Source organism: Protopterus annectens, chromosome 4.part0, assembly GCF_019279795.1.
Source record: "Protopterus annectens isolate FY-2018-M chromosome 4.part0, PAN1.0, whole genome shotgun sequence".
Taxonomy (NCBI): Eukaryota; Metazoa; Chordata; order Ceratodontiformes; family Protopteridae; genus Protopterus; species Protopterus annectens.
In genome coordinates, this window is record NC_056733.1 from 233,570,877 (window position 1) to 233,590,662 (window position 19,786).

At 40.4% G+C, this 19,786-nt stretch overlaps 1 protein-coding gene across 1 annotated transcript in view; it reads right to left on the reverse strand.

The window, feature by feature from the left end:
* FASN (fatty acid synthase) overlaps nt 1-19,786 on the reverse strand; it is a 1,281,817-nt gene that overhangs the window by 374,260 nt on the left and 887,771 nt on the right. The window contains exon 30 of the mRNA XM_044068230.1: nt 17,368-17,487. Within this exon, the coding sequence (XP_043924165.1) occupies nt 17,368-17,487 (120 nt within the window). The remainder of the gene's footprint in view (nt 1-17,367; nt 17,488-19,786) is intronic.

The window sequence follows — 19,786 nt, forward strand, 5'->3', positions numbered from 1 at the left end:
TTCGTCTTGCTGAAGAGACAGTTTTCCAAGATAGAAACCTAAGGTCTACTTGAGCTAATGGCTCAAACGGTGGGTGTACTGAAGTCTAACACCACAGTCAGATCCCAAAGATGGAGTGGGATCTCAAACTGGAGGTCTAAGCAAAAATATAACTTTTACAAAGGCCTTACATAACTTAGTTGAAACTAAAGGAGAAGCATAGTCTCTGATGTGGTAGTTGGAAATGGTTGCCAACTGCACTTTAAGTGTGGAGAAGCTCTCCCCGGTTTGAAAAATGGAGGCAAAGAAATCTAAAATAACCAGGAGTGGAGCAGTGAAAGGATCTACATCTGCCTGATGAGCCCATGAAGAAAATCGTTTCCATTTGTTCTTATAAAGCTTCCTAGTTGAAGGCTTGTGGGGCGAGGAAAGAATATGATGAACTGGGAAGAAAAGCCTGGAATATCTGGCCATCATTGGAATTGGAAAAATCATGTGGTAGATTTGAAGCCTGTAAGGTCCAGATGAATTATCCCTGTGGGGTGAGACAGGGGATCTGTAGTGGAATCTAGTGTCCAAAACGGACATACTACTAGGTAAGAACACAGGAAGAGGAACCAAACTGACATGCTTTCTGTAGAAACTTTGGTATTAGAGGCAGGGGAGGGTAGGCATACAGGAGACCGGAGGGCCAAACACGGATTACAGCATCTCTCTGTGACAGTCACAGAGTGGGAATTAGAGCAAACAGCCTGTGCCTTTGCTGTTGAAGGGAGAGGCTAACAGGTCACAGCAAGGTTGATCTCATTTGTGGAAGATCATATTGGCCACTGACTAAAATAGACCACTCGTGAAGAGTCAAGATCATCCTGCTGAGCTTGGCAGTTAATATGTTGGATTTCTCTGGTATGAGCGTCACTACTGGAAAGCAGAGATGATCAGCCACTGCCAAACCCTCTCTGCTTCTTGTCACAGGGGATAGGATCTGGCTTCCCCCTTTTGATATACCAGACTACTGACACTGTCTGAACAGCAATAGTTACTAGTGGGAGAGAGCTCTGAAGGGCCTGCAATGCTAGAAGCACCACTCTCGGCTCTAGAGCACTTGTATGCAATTTGGTCTCCTCTTGGGGCCACGTGCCTTGAACTGTGTCTCAAATCCAAAGTAATGCCCCCTTCACCCTGCCTGGGAAGCATCCGTAGTCAATGTGGCACTTGGGGAGGAAGGATAAATGGATGCTCCTGACAAACCTTTGTAGTGCATCCACCACAATAGGGATTTTCCGCAAACCTGAGAATTTTATTGGATGTCCGACTGTTGATGAAAAAAGAAACATTGCACTGCTAGAGTCCACTGAAGAAATTTCATATGGAGATGAGCAGTGGGTATTAAAAGTTATTTCAGCAGCCATCAGCCCTATATGGCTTTAAGTACCATTTTTGCTGGGGAAAAAGGATGAGAAAGAACATAACATGCAAAGTCAGAATTCTGTTTTGAGGCACAAGAGCTAGACAACTGACAAGCCCCTACAAACTCCAAGACTAACTGGTTGAAGATGTGATTTTGCAAGATTTATCATAATTCCCACAGATTGAGATAAATGGAGTAGGTAATACCTGGCCGTTTTCAGAAGATGTCTGGTTGGTGCTATAAGGAGTCTGTCATCTAATTAAGGAAACTCAATCTGTGCAGTCTTAGATGAGCTGATACCACTGCCATGCATTTTAACACACTGGGGGCTGTGGAGAGACCAAAGGGCAGGGCTCTGAACCGGTAATGATGGGCTGCCAGGCAGAAGCATAGACATCTTTGATGCGATAATGAGTCTTGAAGATCTAGAGAACACATCCAATCATCCTTCTAAAGGAGACACATAATGGACTGAACAGTGATCATCAGGAATTTGAAACTCTTTATGAACTGGTTCAGACAACCAAGATCCAGAATGGATCTCAGGTCCCCTGTTTTATTTGGTACTAAAAAGAAAACAGGGGTAAACTCTGGATCCTCTCTGGTCTGAGGAACCTCTTGGATGACTTTTGTCCAGCCGCTTTTGAATCTCTAGAGTTAGCTCCCTCAGAGTGGAACATTGGTGAGAAATTTTCTTTTCCTTTGTGGAACGTGTAAAAAGGGAATGAAATATCCTCTGGATATGATCCTTTGCACCCATAAATCTTTTGTGATGGCTATCCAGGCTTTTAAGTCCAAGGACAAGCGCCCTCTGACTGCCTCCAGAGAGGGACAGTCAAGGCAACCTTTCAAGAGTGCTGAAAGGATCTGTCTGAGATAATCGAAACTCTCATTCTGTGGATCCCCTCTGCCTCGTGGGTGGCAGCTCCTGTTGTAGTTATTTCCACCTCTGCCTCTAGGGGATGTCTCCACATGACTATTGGAAAGGCCCTTGATATCTCAAGAACCATGTCTTATCACTGCATTGATTCCTGGACATGGATCTCTGCAGGGTAAAAAAGCAGATTCTCATGGCAGATAAGGTCTTTCAGTCCTTCTCACTGTGGGAGTGTCTAAATGCTGGTCCAAATAAAGAAGCTCCATCAAAGGAAGCACTGATGAATGATGCCTTGAAGGGCTCTGTGAAATTGCACAACTGCATCCAGGCACGTCTCCTAATGGCTCTGCCTGAACTGGCAGACCGTGAGGAACCCTCAGCTGTGTGCAAGGTTGACCTTATGGATACGTTAGTAATGGACTGTACAGTGATCAGCTGTGAGGAAAAGGACTTCTGTTCCTCTGCGGACATGGACCCAGGGGTACAGTTAGAGCTCCTTGACCAAGTCCCTATGTAATCTAGTGAAATCCACCAAATTCAGCAATGTAAAGCAAAGGTTGCTGATGTGTACACTTGCTTCCCACACCTGTCCAACACCCTAGACTCCCTGTTGGGGGGATAGACAGAGGAGCTCTGTTCAGCTAACTCCTTAGTGGATCCAGCAACAACCATGGCATCTAGAGGAATACCATTTGTCCAGTGTTGTCTGTCAGGAGCACTCAATATCTTGCCCAGGCATTTGGGGGATCAGTTCTATGGAGTCTGGTTTCTTCCATGCTCTGCGGAAAACAAGGTCTATTAGCTCACCTGCAGGCAGGGTAACCCAAAACGTAGATGGCCCAGACCCAAAGGCTTCCAAGTACATGGATTCTTCATGGGAAGGGGTTTGGAAAGACCAACCACCTTTCTGGTGAAGATCTCCAAGATATCGCCAAACAAGACATCCTCAGGTGGAGATCAAGGAGACTTTCCCTTCATCAAAATCTGTCTCTTCTGTGAGGGATTCCTGCAGGGAATCCAAGTGCCTCCTACGGCACTGCCCTTGTCCAAGGAACCTCCTCAGTGGGTTGTTCCGGGGAGGTATCAGAAGAGGCTGGGAGGTCCCTGGTAGGAAAGTACAGTTTTGTACACTTACCATAAATGTAGATGTTCAAGTGTATTCACTGTTGCAGTCATTACATTTGGGTAATCTGCTGGCAGGTTGCCCTCAGTCGGCCTGAATTTTTTCTTGCCCCCAAAAAGGTAGCTAAATTATATATATATATATATATATATATATATATATATATATATATATATATATATATATATATATATATATATATATATATATATACATATACATATATACACACAGACACACACACATCAATATAAACTTTACCTTCATCTACAAGCAAACATCACATAGGTTGTAGAAGATAGAGAAGGAAAGATAAACTTCAGAATGACAGGGGAATGGCGGGAGGGTAACCTGGACTGCAACAGTGAATACACTAACATCTACATTTATGGTAAGTGTACACAACTGTACTATGTTCTTCGTGTTTCATTGTTGCAGTCATTACATTTGGGTAGAATCCCAAAGCTATGGTTGGGAGGCTGGAGCTAAACAGCATTAGGTGCGGCTATAAGGCCCTGCAGTGGCAAATCCTGCCCTGGACTTAGAGTAGAGAGGCAAATGGTAATGCTTTGTAAAGGTGTGAACAGAACTCCAAGTAGCAGCCTCTAGAATGTCTTTGGTTGGTGGTACTCTGAGAAAGGCCGGTGAAGTAGCTGCAGCTCTGGTGGAATGAGACCTAATGCCCTTGGGCACAGGTTTACCATGGTATAAAGTAGCAGAAACGGATGCAGTGGCTTATCCACTTTGAAATTGTCTGGTTTGAAATAGCCTTTCCTTCTGATCCTGCAGCATATGACACTAGTAATTGCTCGGTTTTTCTTAGAGCTTTAGTCCTGCTCAAGTAGAATCTTAGCTGTCGGTGTACATCCAAGGAATGCAGAATTCTCTCCCCCTTATTCTATGGATTTGGATAAAAATTTGGCAGATGAATTGTTTGGTTAAGAGCCACACTGGAAACCACCTTAGGCATAAAAGTAGGATTTGTCCTCAGAGACACCCTGTCTGGGTAAAATCTGATAAAAGGCTCTGCAGCCATGAGGGCCTGTAGCTCTGAAACTCTTCTTGCTGAAGTAATTGCTAGTAGCAGAGCTGTTTTCCATGATAAGAACTTTATATCAGCAGTAGCAGCTGGTTCAAATGGAGGCAGGGTGAGCTTTTCCAACACATAATTGAGGTCCCATGCAGTAACGGATGAGAAAGGATTGGTGGCTCTGTATTGTAATGAGTCAAAATGGCAGAGGCATGGATTTTGATTGATGAGAAAGATAGGCCTTTGTCAAGCATCTCAGTTAAGTATTGTAATATCTGAGGAATATTTGGTTCTGCTGTATCAGTTCCTTGTGCTTGATTCCAAGCACAGAATCTCTTCCAATTGTCAGCATAAGATTTTCTAGTACTAGGCCTTCTGACTTCCAAAATGACATCCATCCATCACAGCTTTACTGAGAGGTGTTGTTTGTATGACTACATGATTAGCTATGCTGCCAGGTTCAGAGTCTGTAGTTGATTGTGCAGGATCTGATTGTTTTGCTGGGACAGCAGTTGTGGTCTTTGAGGCAAGGTCCAAGCTGGGTATTGATGCAAGTTCCTTAGGACTGGGTACCAGTACTGGCGGGGCCAGTCTGGGGCAATTAATATCTTTGGCTTCTCTTGTCTGACCTTTAGGAGGACCTTGGGTAGAAGAGGCAGAAGAGGAAAGGCGTAAACTGGAGGATAGGGCGTCCACTTTCCATGCTTGTCTGTGATGAGTCCTTGTGCACAATCTTTTCAATTGATAAATTTGGGGAGAGGCAAATAGATCTATGTCTGGGCTCCCCCATTTCTCTGTTATGCTGAAGACTAGTGGATTTAGTTTCCACTTGTGAGGATCCATAAGGTTTCTGCTTAAATCGCCTGCCAGAGTGTTTTGTTTTCCTGGCAGGAATTGCGCTTGAAGATGTATTTGGTAGGTCAAAGCTGTGTCCCACAGTGCCATGGCTAATCTGCAAAGGGGGTATGAATGTGTGCCCCCTTGCTTGTTTATATACCACACGGCTGTGTTGTTGTCCGTCTTTATCAGTAGTTGTCCTGGATGAAGCAAGTCCTTGAAGGCTGTTAGGGCATTTTGAACAGCTAGTATCTCTTTCTGGTAGATACGTAGATGCATTTGTTTTGGTGTCCATATGTCCTGAATGCATCTTCCTGCCATATGGGCCCCCCCCCAGACATAATCTGATGCGTCGATTAAGATTTGGCTGGCAGGGGGTAGAATGAAGGGCCATCCCATGTTTCGGTGACATGCCTTTGCCCACCATAGAACCTCCTGTTGCAGGCAGGGAATGAGAGGAATCATCGTTTCCAGACTGTGTGAATGTTGACTCTAAACTTTTTAGGTACCATTGAAGTTTCCTCATATGCAGTCTTGCATATGGAATCAGTAGGATGCAGGATGCCATGAAGCCCAGAGCTTGCAGAATTTGTCTTGCAGAAGACTGGGTTTTTGTTGCCATTAGTTTGAAGTAAGTAGTCAGTTGCTTTTGTCTGGCGTGAGGTAAGCCATCTGGGCAGTTGTATTCAAGCTTGCACCCAGGAATGTTATCTTTTGAGAGGGTACCAGTTGTGATTTCTTTTTGTTTATTGTGTACCCTAGGCATGTTAGAAGACTTTTCACAAATGCCAGGTGTCGAAGAAGTGTCTCCTTGTTCTCTGCTTGAATGAGACAGTCGTCCAAGTAAGGATATATTTGTATACTTCTTTGTCTGCAAAAAGCAATTACTGGTGCCAAGGGCTTTGTAAAGACCCTGGGCACAGTAGATAAGCCAAAGGGCATGCCAGCCTTGAATCTGAGGTATCTTCTGCTCAATTGTCTTTAGGTCTAAAGTCACCAGCCAAGCATTCTTGCCCAGCACAGGCAGAAGCTACTGCAAAGTCAGCATTTTGTATTTTGGAATGTCCAGGTATGTGTTCAAAATCGATAAATCCAGTATTGGTCGCCAGGCCTTGTCCTTTCTGGGTACCAAGAACAGTCTTGAGTAAAAACCTTGCCCTTTCTCCTGTTCTGGTACTGTCTGAATGGCCCCCATATCCACGTAATGTAACCTGTTTCTGTATCTCTGCCCATTGATTTTTTGGCAGATCTGGCCAACCATTTGCCATTGGCAGAGTGTGGAAATGGAATTTGTATCCCTGTGATATGATGTTTATCCTGGGTTATTAACTGCCAATTTTGAGGAAAAACTGCTAATTTCCCCCCCCTATGGGTGCTGCCAAAAGATAAGTGCTTGGTGTAGGCAGAGGGAAGTCATTGGGATTTCTTCCTGAAGGTTTGTGCTTTATATCCTCCAGATTTGGAGGTGGAAGCGCCCCATTGCTTTGACCCCGTACAAATCTTGCACCTGGTATCTGGAACCCTTGGGGCATCTGGATTTGCCCCTTTGAGCTCTGTCTGACACAGGAAAGGATCAACGTTTTGTAGGCCAGTGCCTACTGAATCTTGGTGGCTGCACTTGTAAGAAGTGTTTAACAGTTTGCATAGACTTGGTCTTCCATTTTCTTTAAAACCTCTTCTGCCTTAATACCAAACAGAGAATCATGCTGTAAAGGTGCATCTAGCAATTTAGCTTTAACATGATCAGGCAAATTTTGTTCCTTTAACCAGGCATGCCTCCTAATCACAGATCCAGTAACTGCGGCCCTGCAGGAGGCCTCTAAGGAATCATAACCACATTGCAAAGTATGCTTTCCAACTTGTTCAGCTGCATACAATAATTCCTGCAATTCTTTCTCTGCACATTCTGAAATCAACATAATTTTCTGTTTCAGCAATCCCACAACATGTTGTTGGTACTTAAGCATATGAAATTGACAGTTTAAGGCCCCGATTGCCAAGGTTGCAGATGTATAAACTCCCCCCCCCCATCTGTCCAGTGCCCTTGAATCTCTGTCAGAGGGGGTGAGATTGTTTTGCTGTTGATGCCTTAACTCCCTTTGGACCCTGTGAAATAGTTTCAGGATCAGCGGCAGGGTTTCTAAATAAAAATTTATGTGAGTCTGGGACCCTGTAATATCTGTCAGGCTTACTGGGAGCCGGAGGTAAGGAGCCAAGGGTCAAGCCTGACTCCGAAAACACATCCACAATGTCTAAAACGGGGATGGCTAAAGGCCTGTGCTGAGGGAGAAGGAAATCCCTGAGCCCCTTTGATTCTGAGAAGTCTTGACTCTCCCAGTGAAAATGCTCCCTCAAAGTATGCAAGGTTTCTCCAAAAGAATAATCCTCAGGAGGAGATGCAGATGGAATAGACTCCTCAGCATCAGAATCCTCATAGGGAGGTATAGATGATTCCTGATCAGAAGAGGAATCAGAAGAAATAGAAACCTGATCTGAAGATTCATAATCAGTGTCTTGCCTAGGCCTCTTATCTGGAGGGGGATGGGTACCCCTGATCAAGGTAATAAGGTCTTCAGCCATTTTGATAATCTGTTTTTTAGGCATAGAGGCCTATGCACGGCGTCGTTTTTTTAGCTTTAGAAGTTGCTTTTGTCTTTGGTTTTGCATCTGTCGTCGGATTGATATACAAATGTTGAGGTCTGAATTCACCCTCAGAAGCCAGTGCTTGCTCAGCGGCTCTGGACCAATCAGAGGGAGATACATCTGTCGGTGCAATACCTTGAGTATATTGCGCACATGCCGGATTCCACATGGGTGTCGGTAGAGGCCTTCGACTCGAAGGTAGCGGGTATCAGGGGCTGCGAAAGCACCTGAGTACTGGCGACTGGCTTAAGAGAAGCTTTATAGTCGGCTTTGGATCTAGAATACCTTTCTCTGTCCTTTGCTTTGCGTTTATGTACTCCGGTAGTTGGATTTCTATCAGACGACATTTCTGGGTAGTTAAATCTGTTTCCAAAATACTTTGATGCAAAAATATACCGACGCTTAATAGTGTGTTGGTTAAATCTAGCACAAAACCGACAGCCAGGCACGTTGTGATCAGGGGCTAGGCAAGGAATACAGTAAAAATGGAAATCCTTATGAGGTATTTGCTTCCCACAAGTAATGCAATTATTAACTTTTTCTGACATCGGTAAAAAGCAAGAATAGTTTCCCCAACGGGGTACTTAGCTTTGGTGAAGACTTCGGTTCTGAAACTCAAACTCTATTATTTCAGTAGTTGGCCGACCGGCACTTGCAAAATGCTTCTGCTTCGGGCACCGCGCGGCAAGAAAGACTAAAGAAAATGGCGTCGGCTGCATGTTTTATACCCCTGACGACCTGACGTCATGGCTGAGAAGACAGCAACCGACGCAGAACCCAAGACTTTGGAATTCAGGCCGACTGAGGGCAACCTGCCAGCAGATTACCCAAATGTAATGACTGCAACAGTGAAACATGAAGAACATCTGCTTGTAAGCTCAGCTGGGCTGGCTTCCCCTGAGGTGTAGGATAAGAAGAATCACATACAGGATCCATAGAGGTCATGGGGCATGGATATGAAGAAGCCAGAGTAGAAACCACTCTGGGATGCAAGAATACCCACAGCACCACCTCGAATGCAGAGGAGCCATGAGAAGCAGAGGACAATCCCACCTAAGCTGAGGACCTCTCCAATCCTCATTTCTAAGGAAGGAGTCTGAGCACAGGTCCGAGAGCCATGCTCCAATGGTGTCAGAGAATCAGGGAAGTCACCACAGAAGATTAAATAACCTTCAGATCTGAAGTTATGGCTCTTGGATCAAAGTACTCTGAAACGTCTGATTTGATCACAGAAGGAGCAAGTACAGGCTGGAAGGAAGGCTGAAGGCTCACAGATCCGATGGGAGACTGCGCTGACAGGATCACGATCTGGATCTGTGTTCTGAGGAATTTTCTCATCATCCTTTCCACCTCCAACTCGAAAAGACTTCAAAAATTCCTAACTGAAGAAAAAGGTGGCCATGACAACTTTTTGTGAGTCTCTTGTAAAAAATCAGACCTCAATCTCAGGGATACCGGCTACAGAGAAAACCTTGGAGCATGGGGCCTGAGTAGATTTGACTGTAGTCTATGTCGGATCTGAAGGTCTTAGAAACCTTAGGAGACTCTGAAGAAGTTGTGGATTGAGTAGACTATGGAGGTGAGCATTTACACTGCTCCCTGAGCTCCTTCGATTTTTGACAGGGGGTTTGAGCCCCTGAAGTGCTTGTAGAAGAAGCTGAGGCAGGAAGGAGGCCGCCTTTTAAAATGAACTTCTCACTCTAGTGTTCAAGGCCAGACACATGGTGTCCAAATGTGCTGGGCCCAAACAATAAACACACTCCCTATTGGAGTAAGAACAGGGGATCTTATGCCCACAGGAAATTCACTTAAAACCAGTAAGCTTATCAGCCATACTGAAAACAAGCAAAATGTGTAGAGAAAAAAAATTGGGGAGGGGGGGGAGCTAACTACCAACAATGGTATTGAGAGAAATTACCTTTGGGTAAAGACAGAGGAAACAGACTACCAACAACAGTAGTGCAGTATTACAAAAAAAAACTAAGGAAAGATTTTTAATGGTAAGGGCGATATAGTCCTAGTATATTAAGTAAAATATAATTGTATACTAAAATATGCCAAAAAAATAATAAGCTATTCACTCACTATAACCTACAAGGAGCCTAAGCAATCACAATCCTGATCAATCTTGAAGAACAGCAAATATCTGAAGTAATGCAGTGATCAGGGGCATTATGGGCAAGGTTGGAGCTCAAGTCTCAGATCCTAGAATCTAGACAAAGTGGCCAAGTTGGATCAGTACCCATTCACTGAAATGAAAATGACATTTGATCAAAATTTTTGTTCTTCGTATTTTTAAAACGAAAAAAAAAAAGAAAAAATTCATGATCTAAACTGCATGTCATATACTATGAAGCGGTTTTATGTAGTGTAGTCAGCGGTACTTTAAACATCTATGTGTTTGCATGGGAGAAGTCTTTTCAGTGACTGTTTTAACTGTTACACAAGTTAAGAAATATAGTCTTTATAGTACAAGAAAGGAATGACTGGACAAAAGCCACGATTAATGTTAATATGCTGTGATCTTGGGCTGCTGAGTTGGTGGTGAGATGTAAAAACACACTGATTATATATAGAGTTAAGATATTCTCTTATTTCTACAAGAGTTAAATGTCTAGATTAATGCCCCTGGCTTAAGCTACAAATAACTGTCTTTGTAAGCAAGTAGGGCTTAAAAATTAGACAAAATAAGTCATAAAAATGCCAAGCTTCTTATATTTGCAAAGATAATAGCTTGCCCTCTTCCCACTGGCAAATATTCAGTGGGAGTAAAGTCTGCAGTTGATGGTAGTTGTACATTCCTTTCTAAGTGACATCTGCAATGATTAATTGCGGACTACTTTTACATGAAGACAAGCTGTCTTGCAGGGGCAGGCAATTAATTTTGATGGTTCTGAGCATTCTTTGCAGTGGGAAATGTAAAATTTAAAGGTACACTGGCAAGTGGCCAAGTGAAAAAGTTTGAAGTTATGGGAAGTGAATAAGACAAAAGCCTTAAGATTTTAATACACATAATAGAAGTATGTAATTTAGTTTTAAAGATAGCAAGTATACTTATTCTTAGGGTTAAAAGTTAATGTTTGCTGAAAGCATACAAGCTGTTTTCGCATTGTGGAGGGGAACAGAGACAAACAGCAATCAGTGAAACAGGGAATATAGACTGTAGCATGCGCTTTAGCATGGGCAATCTTAATTTTAGGTTAGGTAATGCCTGTGGATGCAGAGGTTAACTTGGGGCAATTGTTTGATCTGGAGAGTTAATTTCCATTTTGTTTTTGAAAATGTACATAGTTATGTATTTCTTTTAAGTTAGTAGCAGATGAGGCTGTTGTGAAAATGTACTTTTAGTTTTCATAAAGTCTTCAAAATATGACAGGTTCACACGAAGAGAACTGTATAAAAGATCAGCCTGCTTAAAACATTAGTATGTGCATGTAACACAAGTTGGAAATACAAATTAAAAAAACTTGTGTATAATAGAACAAACAATAGCTTTTCATCATAATGGCTACTCTAGCCATATAATCTTGGAATATAAATGGCCTTACAACTATAGAAAAAAAAGAAAGTATTGAATTGTATAACAAATGTAGAGTGCAAACAGCAATTCTGCAGGAGGCACTAATGGGAAAAAATTAGCATGCGATTTGACAAAAAAGATTTCTGGTGGATATTCAGCAGATACCTGGGGCAAATAAAAAGGGGGTAATTACACCAATTGCTAGAGAGGTCAAAAGGAGAGGGGAAAAAGACAAAGGTAGATTTGTGGTAGTAAGTGCAAGGTGAGAAGGATTACACTGGCATGCACTTCTATTCTACCAAAAACAGCTATTGTGGAGCTTAGAATTTTGGAAGAAATTATCAAATTTTAGCAGGGTATTAATACTTACAGGTGGGGACTGGAACTTGACTTGCAATGATGACAAAGCTGACCCAAAAGGGACAATATAACAAGAGAGGGTAGATTTCTAAAGAAATTTCTGAAAATATTTGGTATGGAAGAAATTAATTCAATTGTAGGAACAATGACAGAATTTGTATATTACTCTCAAGGTAGACTAACTTGGCTAGACTGGACAGATTATTTCACAAGAACATGTGCATTTAATTAAAATATTTGGTGCACAACTATTTCAGATCAAACACTGAAAGATAAATATGCAGGGTAATGAAGTAAAAAAATGGGACTCTGGTACTTACCCATCCACCTGTTAAAATGGGAGGGATTTAAGGAATGGGTAGTTCCAAGAGCTATCAGGAAGGCAGAAATTTCTTCAGAAGTTATAGCTAGCGAGTGGGATACAATAAAAATGGAGTTTAAAAACAGGGCAGAAATAACAGATAAAGATATGGCTATGAAGTAATAGTAATTACTTAAATGGGTTGACAAAGGTTAAAAGTATTGCAGAATAAGGAGAATCTCATGGAAACGGCACAAATGCACAGCACTGAAGAAAAAAGGGCGTATTTTTGATACAAAAACTGCTGTTAAGCAACTATTTTTTGGTAACTTTAAAGCACAGTAACTTAGACAACAAAGTAGAAAGCATTACCTCCAAAATAACAAGCAAAATAGCCAGAGATCCTATAGAGATATTAGAGATTTTGGAACTATAAAAATTTGTATAAAGCAGAGACATGCAGAAATAAAGAAAAAGTACAAAGGGAAAAATTTATGGAAGATTATGCTAGGGTTAGAGGTAGGTAAGGCTTAACAAACAGTTAAGATAGGCATAAATGAGATAAAAACGGTGATGCATAAAAGTTTCCAGAAATAGATGTGGAAGTTTAGAAGTTAAGAGGGGAGAGAGAAAGATTGGGAAGATTTTAACAGAATTTTAATAGGAGGGGAAGTAGCAACATCTTGGAAGAAAGCTGTGGTGGCATTACTATCTAAAGATGGTAAACACTGAAATCCAGTGTCATAGGCCAATTTAAATTTAAACCTTTATTAAATGTTTATGTCTACACTAGCTAAAAGAATGGCAAAGGTGCTGTCAAAAATGATAGATATGGATCAATGTGTTTTTACAGGGGAGGCCAATATTTTACATTAATACAACAATGATCTAGAGGGAAGCAGAAGAAAATACCTCTGTTGTTGGTGGGTTTTGATGCAGAGAAAGCATATGACTACGTAAGCTGGGCTTTTACGAACAAGCAATGGAAGCATTTGCATTACGTGATACAAATAAGGTTAATTAGGAGGCTATATGAAGGATCAGAGGCGCAAATTAAAGTGTGAGAATTCCTCTCCGAATTGTTTGAATGGAGGAACCAGGCAGGGGTGTCCTCTTTCCCCTTTATTCACTTTATATTCAGAGCCACTGGCAAAGAAAAATAAGGGACTCAAATTCAGGGATATAATTGGTATGCTAATCAACAAAAGTTGACTATTTGCAGATATTTTGTACCTCATAAATGCAAAAAAGGACATCAGTGTTGTGGAACATTCTGATAAAATTTCAAGTCTTTTTGTGATATAAAACTAAAGTTAAAACAAAGGCTATAGCTGTAAATTATGTACCCACAAACAAAGTGGTTCAGTAATACCCATATTTATGGGGATATGGTTATATAAAGTACTTAAGAGTATAGATTAAAAAGGCTTCTGTTATGGCAGCTAAGGATATGTGGGAAGAGACTAAACTGAGAAACTGGAAGCTCCTGTTTATGGAAATGGACAGCAAGGTACAAGCAGTGAAAATGTTTTTATTCCCTTTAGCTATAAGGGGTCAGGCATACATTTATCAACCAGAGGACAAGTTGTGGACAATAAAAAGTACAAGTTTTTTTTTTTTCAGGAGGGGAAGAGGACAATAGTTAAGTTCAACCTCCATGAGTTCAAAATATTTGTACGCCCACAAATTTTTACTCCTCACTTGGATCAGAATCCAGGAAAATGTTTCATTAAAACTGTAATCCATAGAAGAGGTAAATACTTGAACAAAGGTAAATCTTCCTCTCCCAGATCAGGTGACCTGCTGAGGGGAGAACCCTCATTGTGCAGCAACCCCTTATGTACACGGCAAATTAAAGTGGGCTAGCAAGGGTATGAATCTTTAGTAGGGCACTGCATACCCCTTTACAAACCTACAAGTGAGCAGGAATAAGGTGGTGTCAGTGCAGCTGGCATTCAGTAATCAGATGCCCACATCTAAACATCACCATTAGTTACAAAATGGTGAGACAAGATGTTCCAAAATCCAATAAAATGATACACAACTGAGAACTGTCATCTTGGAAGAGGATACTTCCTGAGGGTCCCTTCAGAATAAGGCCTACACTGCACACTGACATTTGGGGAAACTGCATACAGGTGTTTACTAAACCCTTGTAGGCTTCTACTGTCTGCCTCTGAAGGGGACTACAGTATGCATCTGAGACGGGATCAATGTGTCTTAGCCTCTCTGGAACCAGGATCCTCAGGCTACGTGGAATTGGCAAGTATCAGTGGGCATCTTACTACCCCCAGAAAATTCTCAGCAACACCCTCAGTCGCTATTTTAATATACTTGTGCTTGGTCATATTTTTCTTTTTTCTATAATTGGTGGAAGTTTTGTCTGCCACCGATGGGGCAAACATTCCTTTTAATACCAGTAATTTCCTATGCTCTAGAAAAGCATAGGATTTTTAGCTCTTCTAAGCAATTTCTTTTTTGCAAAACTTTCACACTTCTCTACATTATAACCTTTTCCAAGACAACCTCCTAAAATTATGGTCTTTTGTGAGGACTCTGCTGCCAAAACACAAATTAAGTGGTGGCTATTTCCAGTGGTAGCAGTAACCACAGAAAAAAATAAAAATAACCAATACAGGGTTGAGGTATAAAAATAAGAAAAATGTACTTATGGCTTCCAAACCTTTGCCTGATTCGACTGATTAACTCATCCACAGCATGGGAGGTAACCATGTATCTAGAATCGGCATATCAGATGGTTTCTACCAGCAATGTAGAAATTTGCAACAGCATTACAATACATACAAATATTTCAGGCAAGAGCAATAACACCCTTCTAGGTGGCAATATACCTAAACAATCATCCCTACAAGTGTCCAAGTTGTTCCTAAAAATACTGGTGCTTCTACTAATATAATTTGGTAGGCTATTCCATGCATCAGCTACTCTCTGAGAGCCAATACATCTCAATACTATATAATTTTCCACATAGGATGTCTGATTCTCTACTACTTTTTGAAAATCCAAAATATTACTACAGGTTGCCCCCGTAAGCACCCTATGTACCCTGATTATGGTCTCATCTTAAATAACTATACAAGACATTGTACAATTCGCACATCTCAGTCCTTCATAACTTAAAATGTTCACATCCATGGATGTCCTTGGTACATTATTTCCACAGTACTTTCTCATTTACTCGTACTTTTCTTATAAGGTTTCCATATTGTTATTCCATATTCTAGTTTGGGTCTAATTTAACTTGGAAAGTGATTGCATCATTTCTGAATAACTACACTTCCTAAATATTTAGATACATCTACAAGTTCACCAACTGGTTAATAAAGTTAAAAAAAACTCAAAGCTAGATCTACCCATATACCCAAGTGGTCAAGTGAAGCTACAGTTTCAATCACTTTATGCTGCATTAAATAGTAATCTTTCAATCTAGGTTTCACAAATCTCATATGTTTAGATTTTGATGCATTTAGCAGCACATTTATGTGCTCAAATAGTCCACATATTCTGCAGATATGCCCCAACTGTCACAGTCAGCAGACCCATTTTCAGGTCATCTGCATAGACTGTAGAGCAACTCAGATGAAAGAAACATCTGAAAGATATAACCTGAAGTATGGGCCTAGGACAGATCCCTATGGGACACCCTGACAGTAACCTAGAATTTCACCTGTCCAACTGCTGCATGACACTTACCATATCCTAACTGTAAGCCATGCAGCTATCCATGTTAAGATTACATTACCTAGCTGTTCTAACTTATTGATCAGTGTTTATGTATGACCCTATCGAATGCTGAAACCTAGATTACATTACAGCAGAAATTTTCATCTACAACTTTTATAGATGTTACAAGTGGTTATCAATTTATTTTCAAACATATGTGTGGTGATGTACTGTTTCAAAGTCCCAACCTTTCCAATTCTGACAATATCCAGAATGACCTACATTCTTTTTCCAGAACTAGTAAACTTATGGGTCTGTAAAACTGGTTTTGTCCTATTCCCCTTTCCTCAAGTTTGGAAATCTGCACTTGCTAAACCTATCCAAGAATTGCCTTCATAGTTAAATGACCTAATGAATAACATATAATGGCACTTTAAGTTCTTGCCCAAGTGTTCTCAGATCATTACTGCTAATTTTATCTACCACCTATGCTTGGTTTGGGTCCAGTCTGCATGGTTCTTTTTAATATACATTAATTTCTGTATCTGAAGTTACCTGGACGTTACTAGGACAATTTATCACCCCCATCATGAAGCCAAACTGCTTTGCAAACTTTGTAAATGCTTCTAATCTGTTGTAGTGCAGAATAAATTTTATAATTTAGTTTATCAACTTGTCTTTAATCCTACAACACCTTATCTATCAATAAAATTGTTTCCCATTATGCTCAGGATCTTAATTTTCTTCTATTTTTTCTTGATCTTCTTAGACAGTGGTTAGTTTTATGTCCAGATTTTTTATTTCTATTTTCAAAGTTATAAATTCACCTCTTTTCCATTCATTTTCTCACCATAAGGTATCTTGTTCTTATAGACATATATCCTCCCGATCTTGAGCCTAGATCATGATGTTAAACACTGATTTTTTGCATTCAAACAATTTCCCTTTTAAAACATGCCACATTTTTTCTACAGTTTTTCCCACTGGATGCAACATTCCAATTAGTTTTACAAGATGGGGACAGCTTCCACCCCCCCCCCAACACTACTGTATCACACTACACTGAAGCACAAACCGTAGCCAATAAAACTGACTGCGATGTTTTCAAGTAATGGGGGGGGGGGGGGCAAACCATCTCCAGTGTTCAACATTATGTGAATAAGCAAAAAGGGGTAGACCCCCACAGCATTCATCTGGGAGTCATTTTTGGGTATAGGTGCTACCCCTCTTCCTTACACAATATTCATTACTATGAGGTATTCTTCCATACTGGTACAGACCATGGGTACCCAAAACTTTCATTAATGGTGAGTTTGGGCACGGTGGAAACCCACCCTGGTGCAGAAACAGTGAAGCTCACTCTCCCCAGTATACATAATTGGGCAGAATCCTTTTATCTAGTGTCAGTAAGGAATGCACCCTCAATGTCTGATGCATAGCTCATTTCAGTGGACTCCTTGGAGGAAGGGGGAGCAAGCATTCAATTCCTAAAAAGTAATGGTTTTAATTAATATGCTGAAACATAGTTTCTCAAACTGCAGCTTACACAGTACAATTTCTGTGATGCTACATGGATTTGAGTATGAAGTAATGAATCCTTACCCTTCCCAGCAGTGACCCTCAGTACATGTTGCTCAAATGTTGTGTCTCTGGAATTGGCAAAGGAATCTGCAGTTAACTCTGGGAATCGCTGCTGCAAGTAAGCTCGCTTCTCGGCAGAACCTACACAAAGGAAAGTAGATCAGCATTCACTGTACATTTAGACTTATTTGACTTTTACACTTCAAGTTCACATGCATCAAACTGTTGAAATAACTATCCTGCAGAATTTAGGTCACTGAACTTCATCTTTATTTAAGCAGTAAAGCAAGTGCAACAGAAGTGTGCAGTAAAACTGAACCCCTTTTTATAAACCTAGCAATACAGTAACTGCTAAACTTTGTGGCAATACAACTTCAGGGTGTAATTTTTTCTTTGTCATAGTTTTTAAGGTCCGTTAGAAACCTCTATTCATACTACAAATGGTATGTTACAAATCACCACAACCTGAATGCTGTAAAGCTTGTACTATCAGAATAAAACTAAGCAAGAAATTCTGAAACAGTTTTAACTAAAATACGTATTTATACAGCTATCAGAATACAAATGTGTTCCAAAGATCAGTTATACCCACAATGAGACAAGGATAAAGTGATCATGAAAACATCTAAACAGAAAAAAATACACGTACCACTTAGAAACAATTCATTTTTATTAAATCACAATTTACCCAATGACATTCAACAGAAAAATTCATTTTTCATTATGTTCATGTAATATATACAAGTTTTCTTCACTCACTTCAACATTGGATAAATTGCTCAATTTCTACTCTCGCCTTAAACCTTATTTCTTGATCATTCATGTTTTGTTCTCACAAATTCCATTTATTTCTAAGCAACTTGCTCATTCCCTTTTCTGAGGATCCCACCTCCATCTTTTATCTCCTTTACAATAATCTGTACTTCAATTGAAGTTGGTTTAGATTTTGATTTCCATTTTCTAATTACTTTAGCAGTCAGTAACAATTAAACTCAGGCTTCACTATGTAGGTAATTGAGATCCTATGTCCCAGCTCATAATGAAAAAAACGAACTTGCTGAAGTAGGTACATGCCAATGAATGCTTACAGAGCATTAGTGACCCATGCCTTTCTTAATGTTGTAAGAGCTGAAATGAACAGAGGAAGAGACTGCGATAATTTGTTAGAACTTAAGGAATTAATGTGGCAAATCAGACAGTGTTTTAAAAAACACTTGGTATAAATGAAAGTGCATCTTTTCTGAGTTTTTAAAGATACAGAATTATAGGAAATGTGGATTTTATACTATATACAAGTACTAGATATTTGCTATATTTTTAAAATTTTTTTTACCATGAATTATTATTGCTGGCTAATTGATCGGGAGGGTTACATAAAAGGAAATGTCAGGTCTACAGCTGAACTCTGAAGAAGTCCCTAGAAGTTTTTTATGGGACGAAAGCACCAAGTTCATGGATATTTTGTTTAAATAAAGGATTTATGTCACAGACTGATATTGCTTGAACACTAGAGGACTCATACCTGTACACTAATTTTAGCACTTGTTAAACTCCCCCTTCACCAACAAAAATGTTATTTTTCCATCACACCTCTAGCACTTGCAGTTAACCTGGGGAATTCTTTTCTAAAGAATACAGTAGGTATTTTTATACCCCCAAGCAAACACTTACAAGCAAAAATTCTAAACCTTCTGGACTTTGTTGCATATGGGGAGGCATTAAGATGGTCTTCTCATTGTTATTTGTAAAGTGCCCTTCCAGTCTCCATTCCCAATCTTTTCTAACCTCCTCTGATTCTTACAGCTATCATGCAATAATTTGTGTGTTATACTAATTATCCATTTTTAATGGAAGTTTCTGTTAGAGACTCAACTAAAAATATCTACCAGAGCAAGTCTTTCACATAGCACTCCCCTAGCCCCTCCTCTTTGCCTATACTCCATTATCAGTCTTTGCTAGGGAAGGAAGTCTCTAACTTGCAGACCAAACTTATACTTGGCCTCAGCCCACTCGATTACATTTCCCTCTCCAGCTATTGGTGCCCAATACCTTCTCTCCTTTGCCAGTTTTATCAGGTAAATTCCAGCCTTTTGCCCATTTTCCATCCCCCTAGTATCCTCTACTGGCAAAATCTCCTTTATCCATTCCTATCTTGGCTTAGTTCATAGGATACTTTCTATTTATGAATATATTAAGTATGCTTGTTATTCTCCTCAAGGACCTGCACCCAAAATCTTACACTTATTTCTTGAACTCCCCAACCACTATTTCATCTCTTTCTAATTTGATTTATAACCTCCTGTTTGTGTTAAGTATACAAGCCTTAACTGTGCTAACTGTAAAGTATACTGCAAATCAGGTAATCCTATGCCACCTTGTTCTACAAGGATCAATTTATCCAATGCAGGGATTTTCTCAACATAAGAATATATAGCCTGGA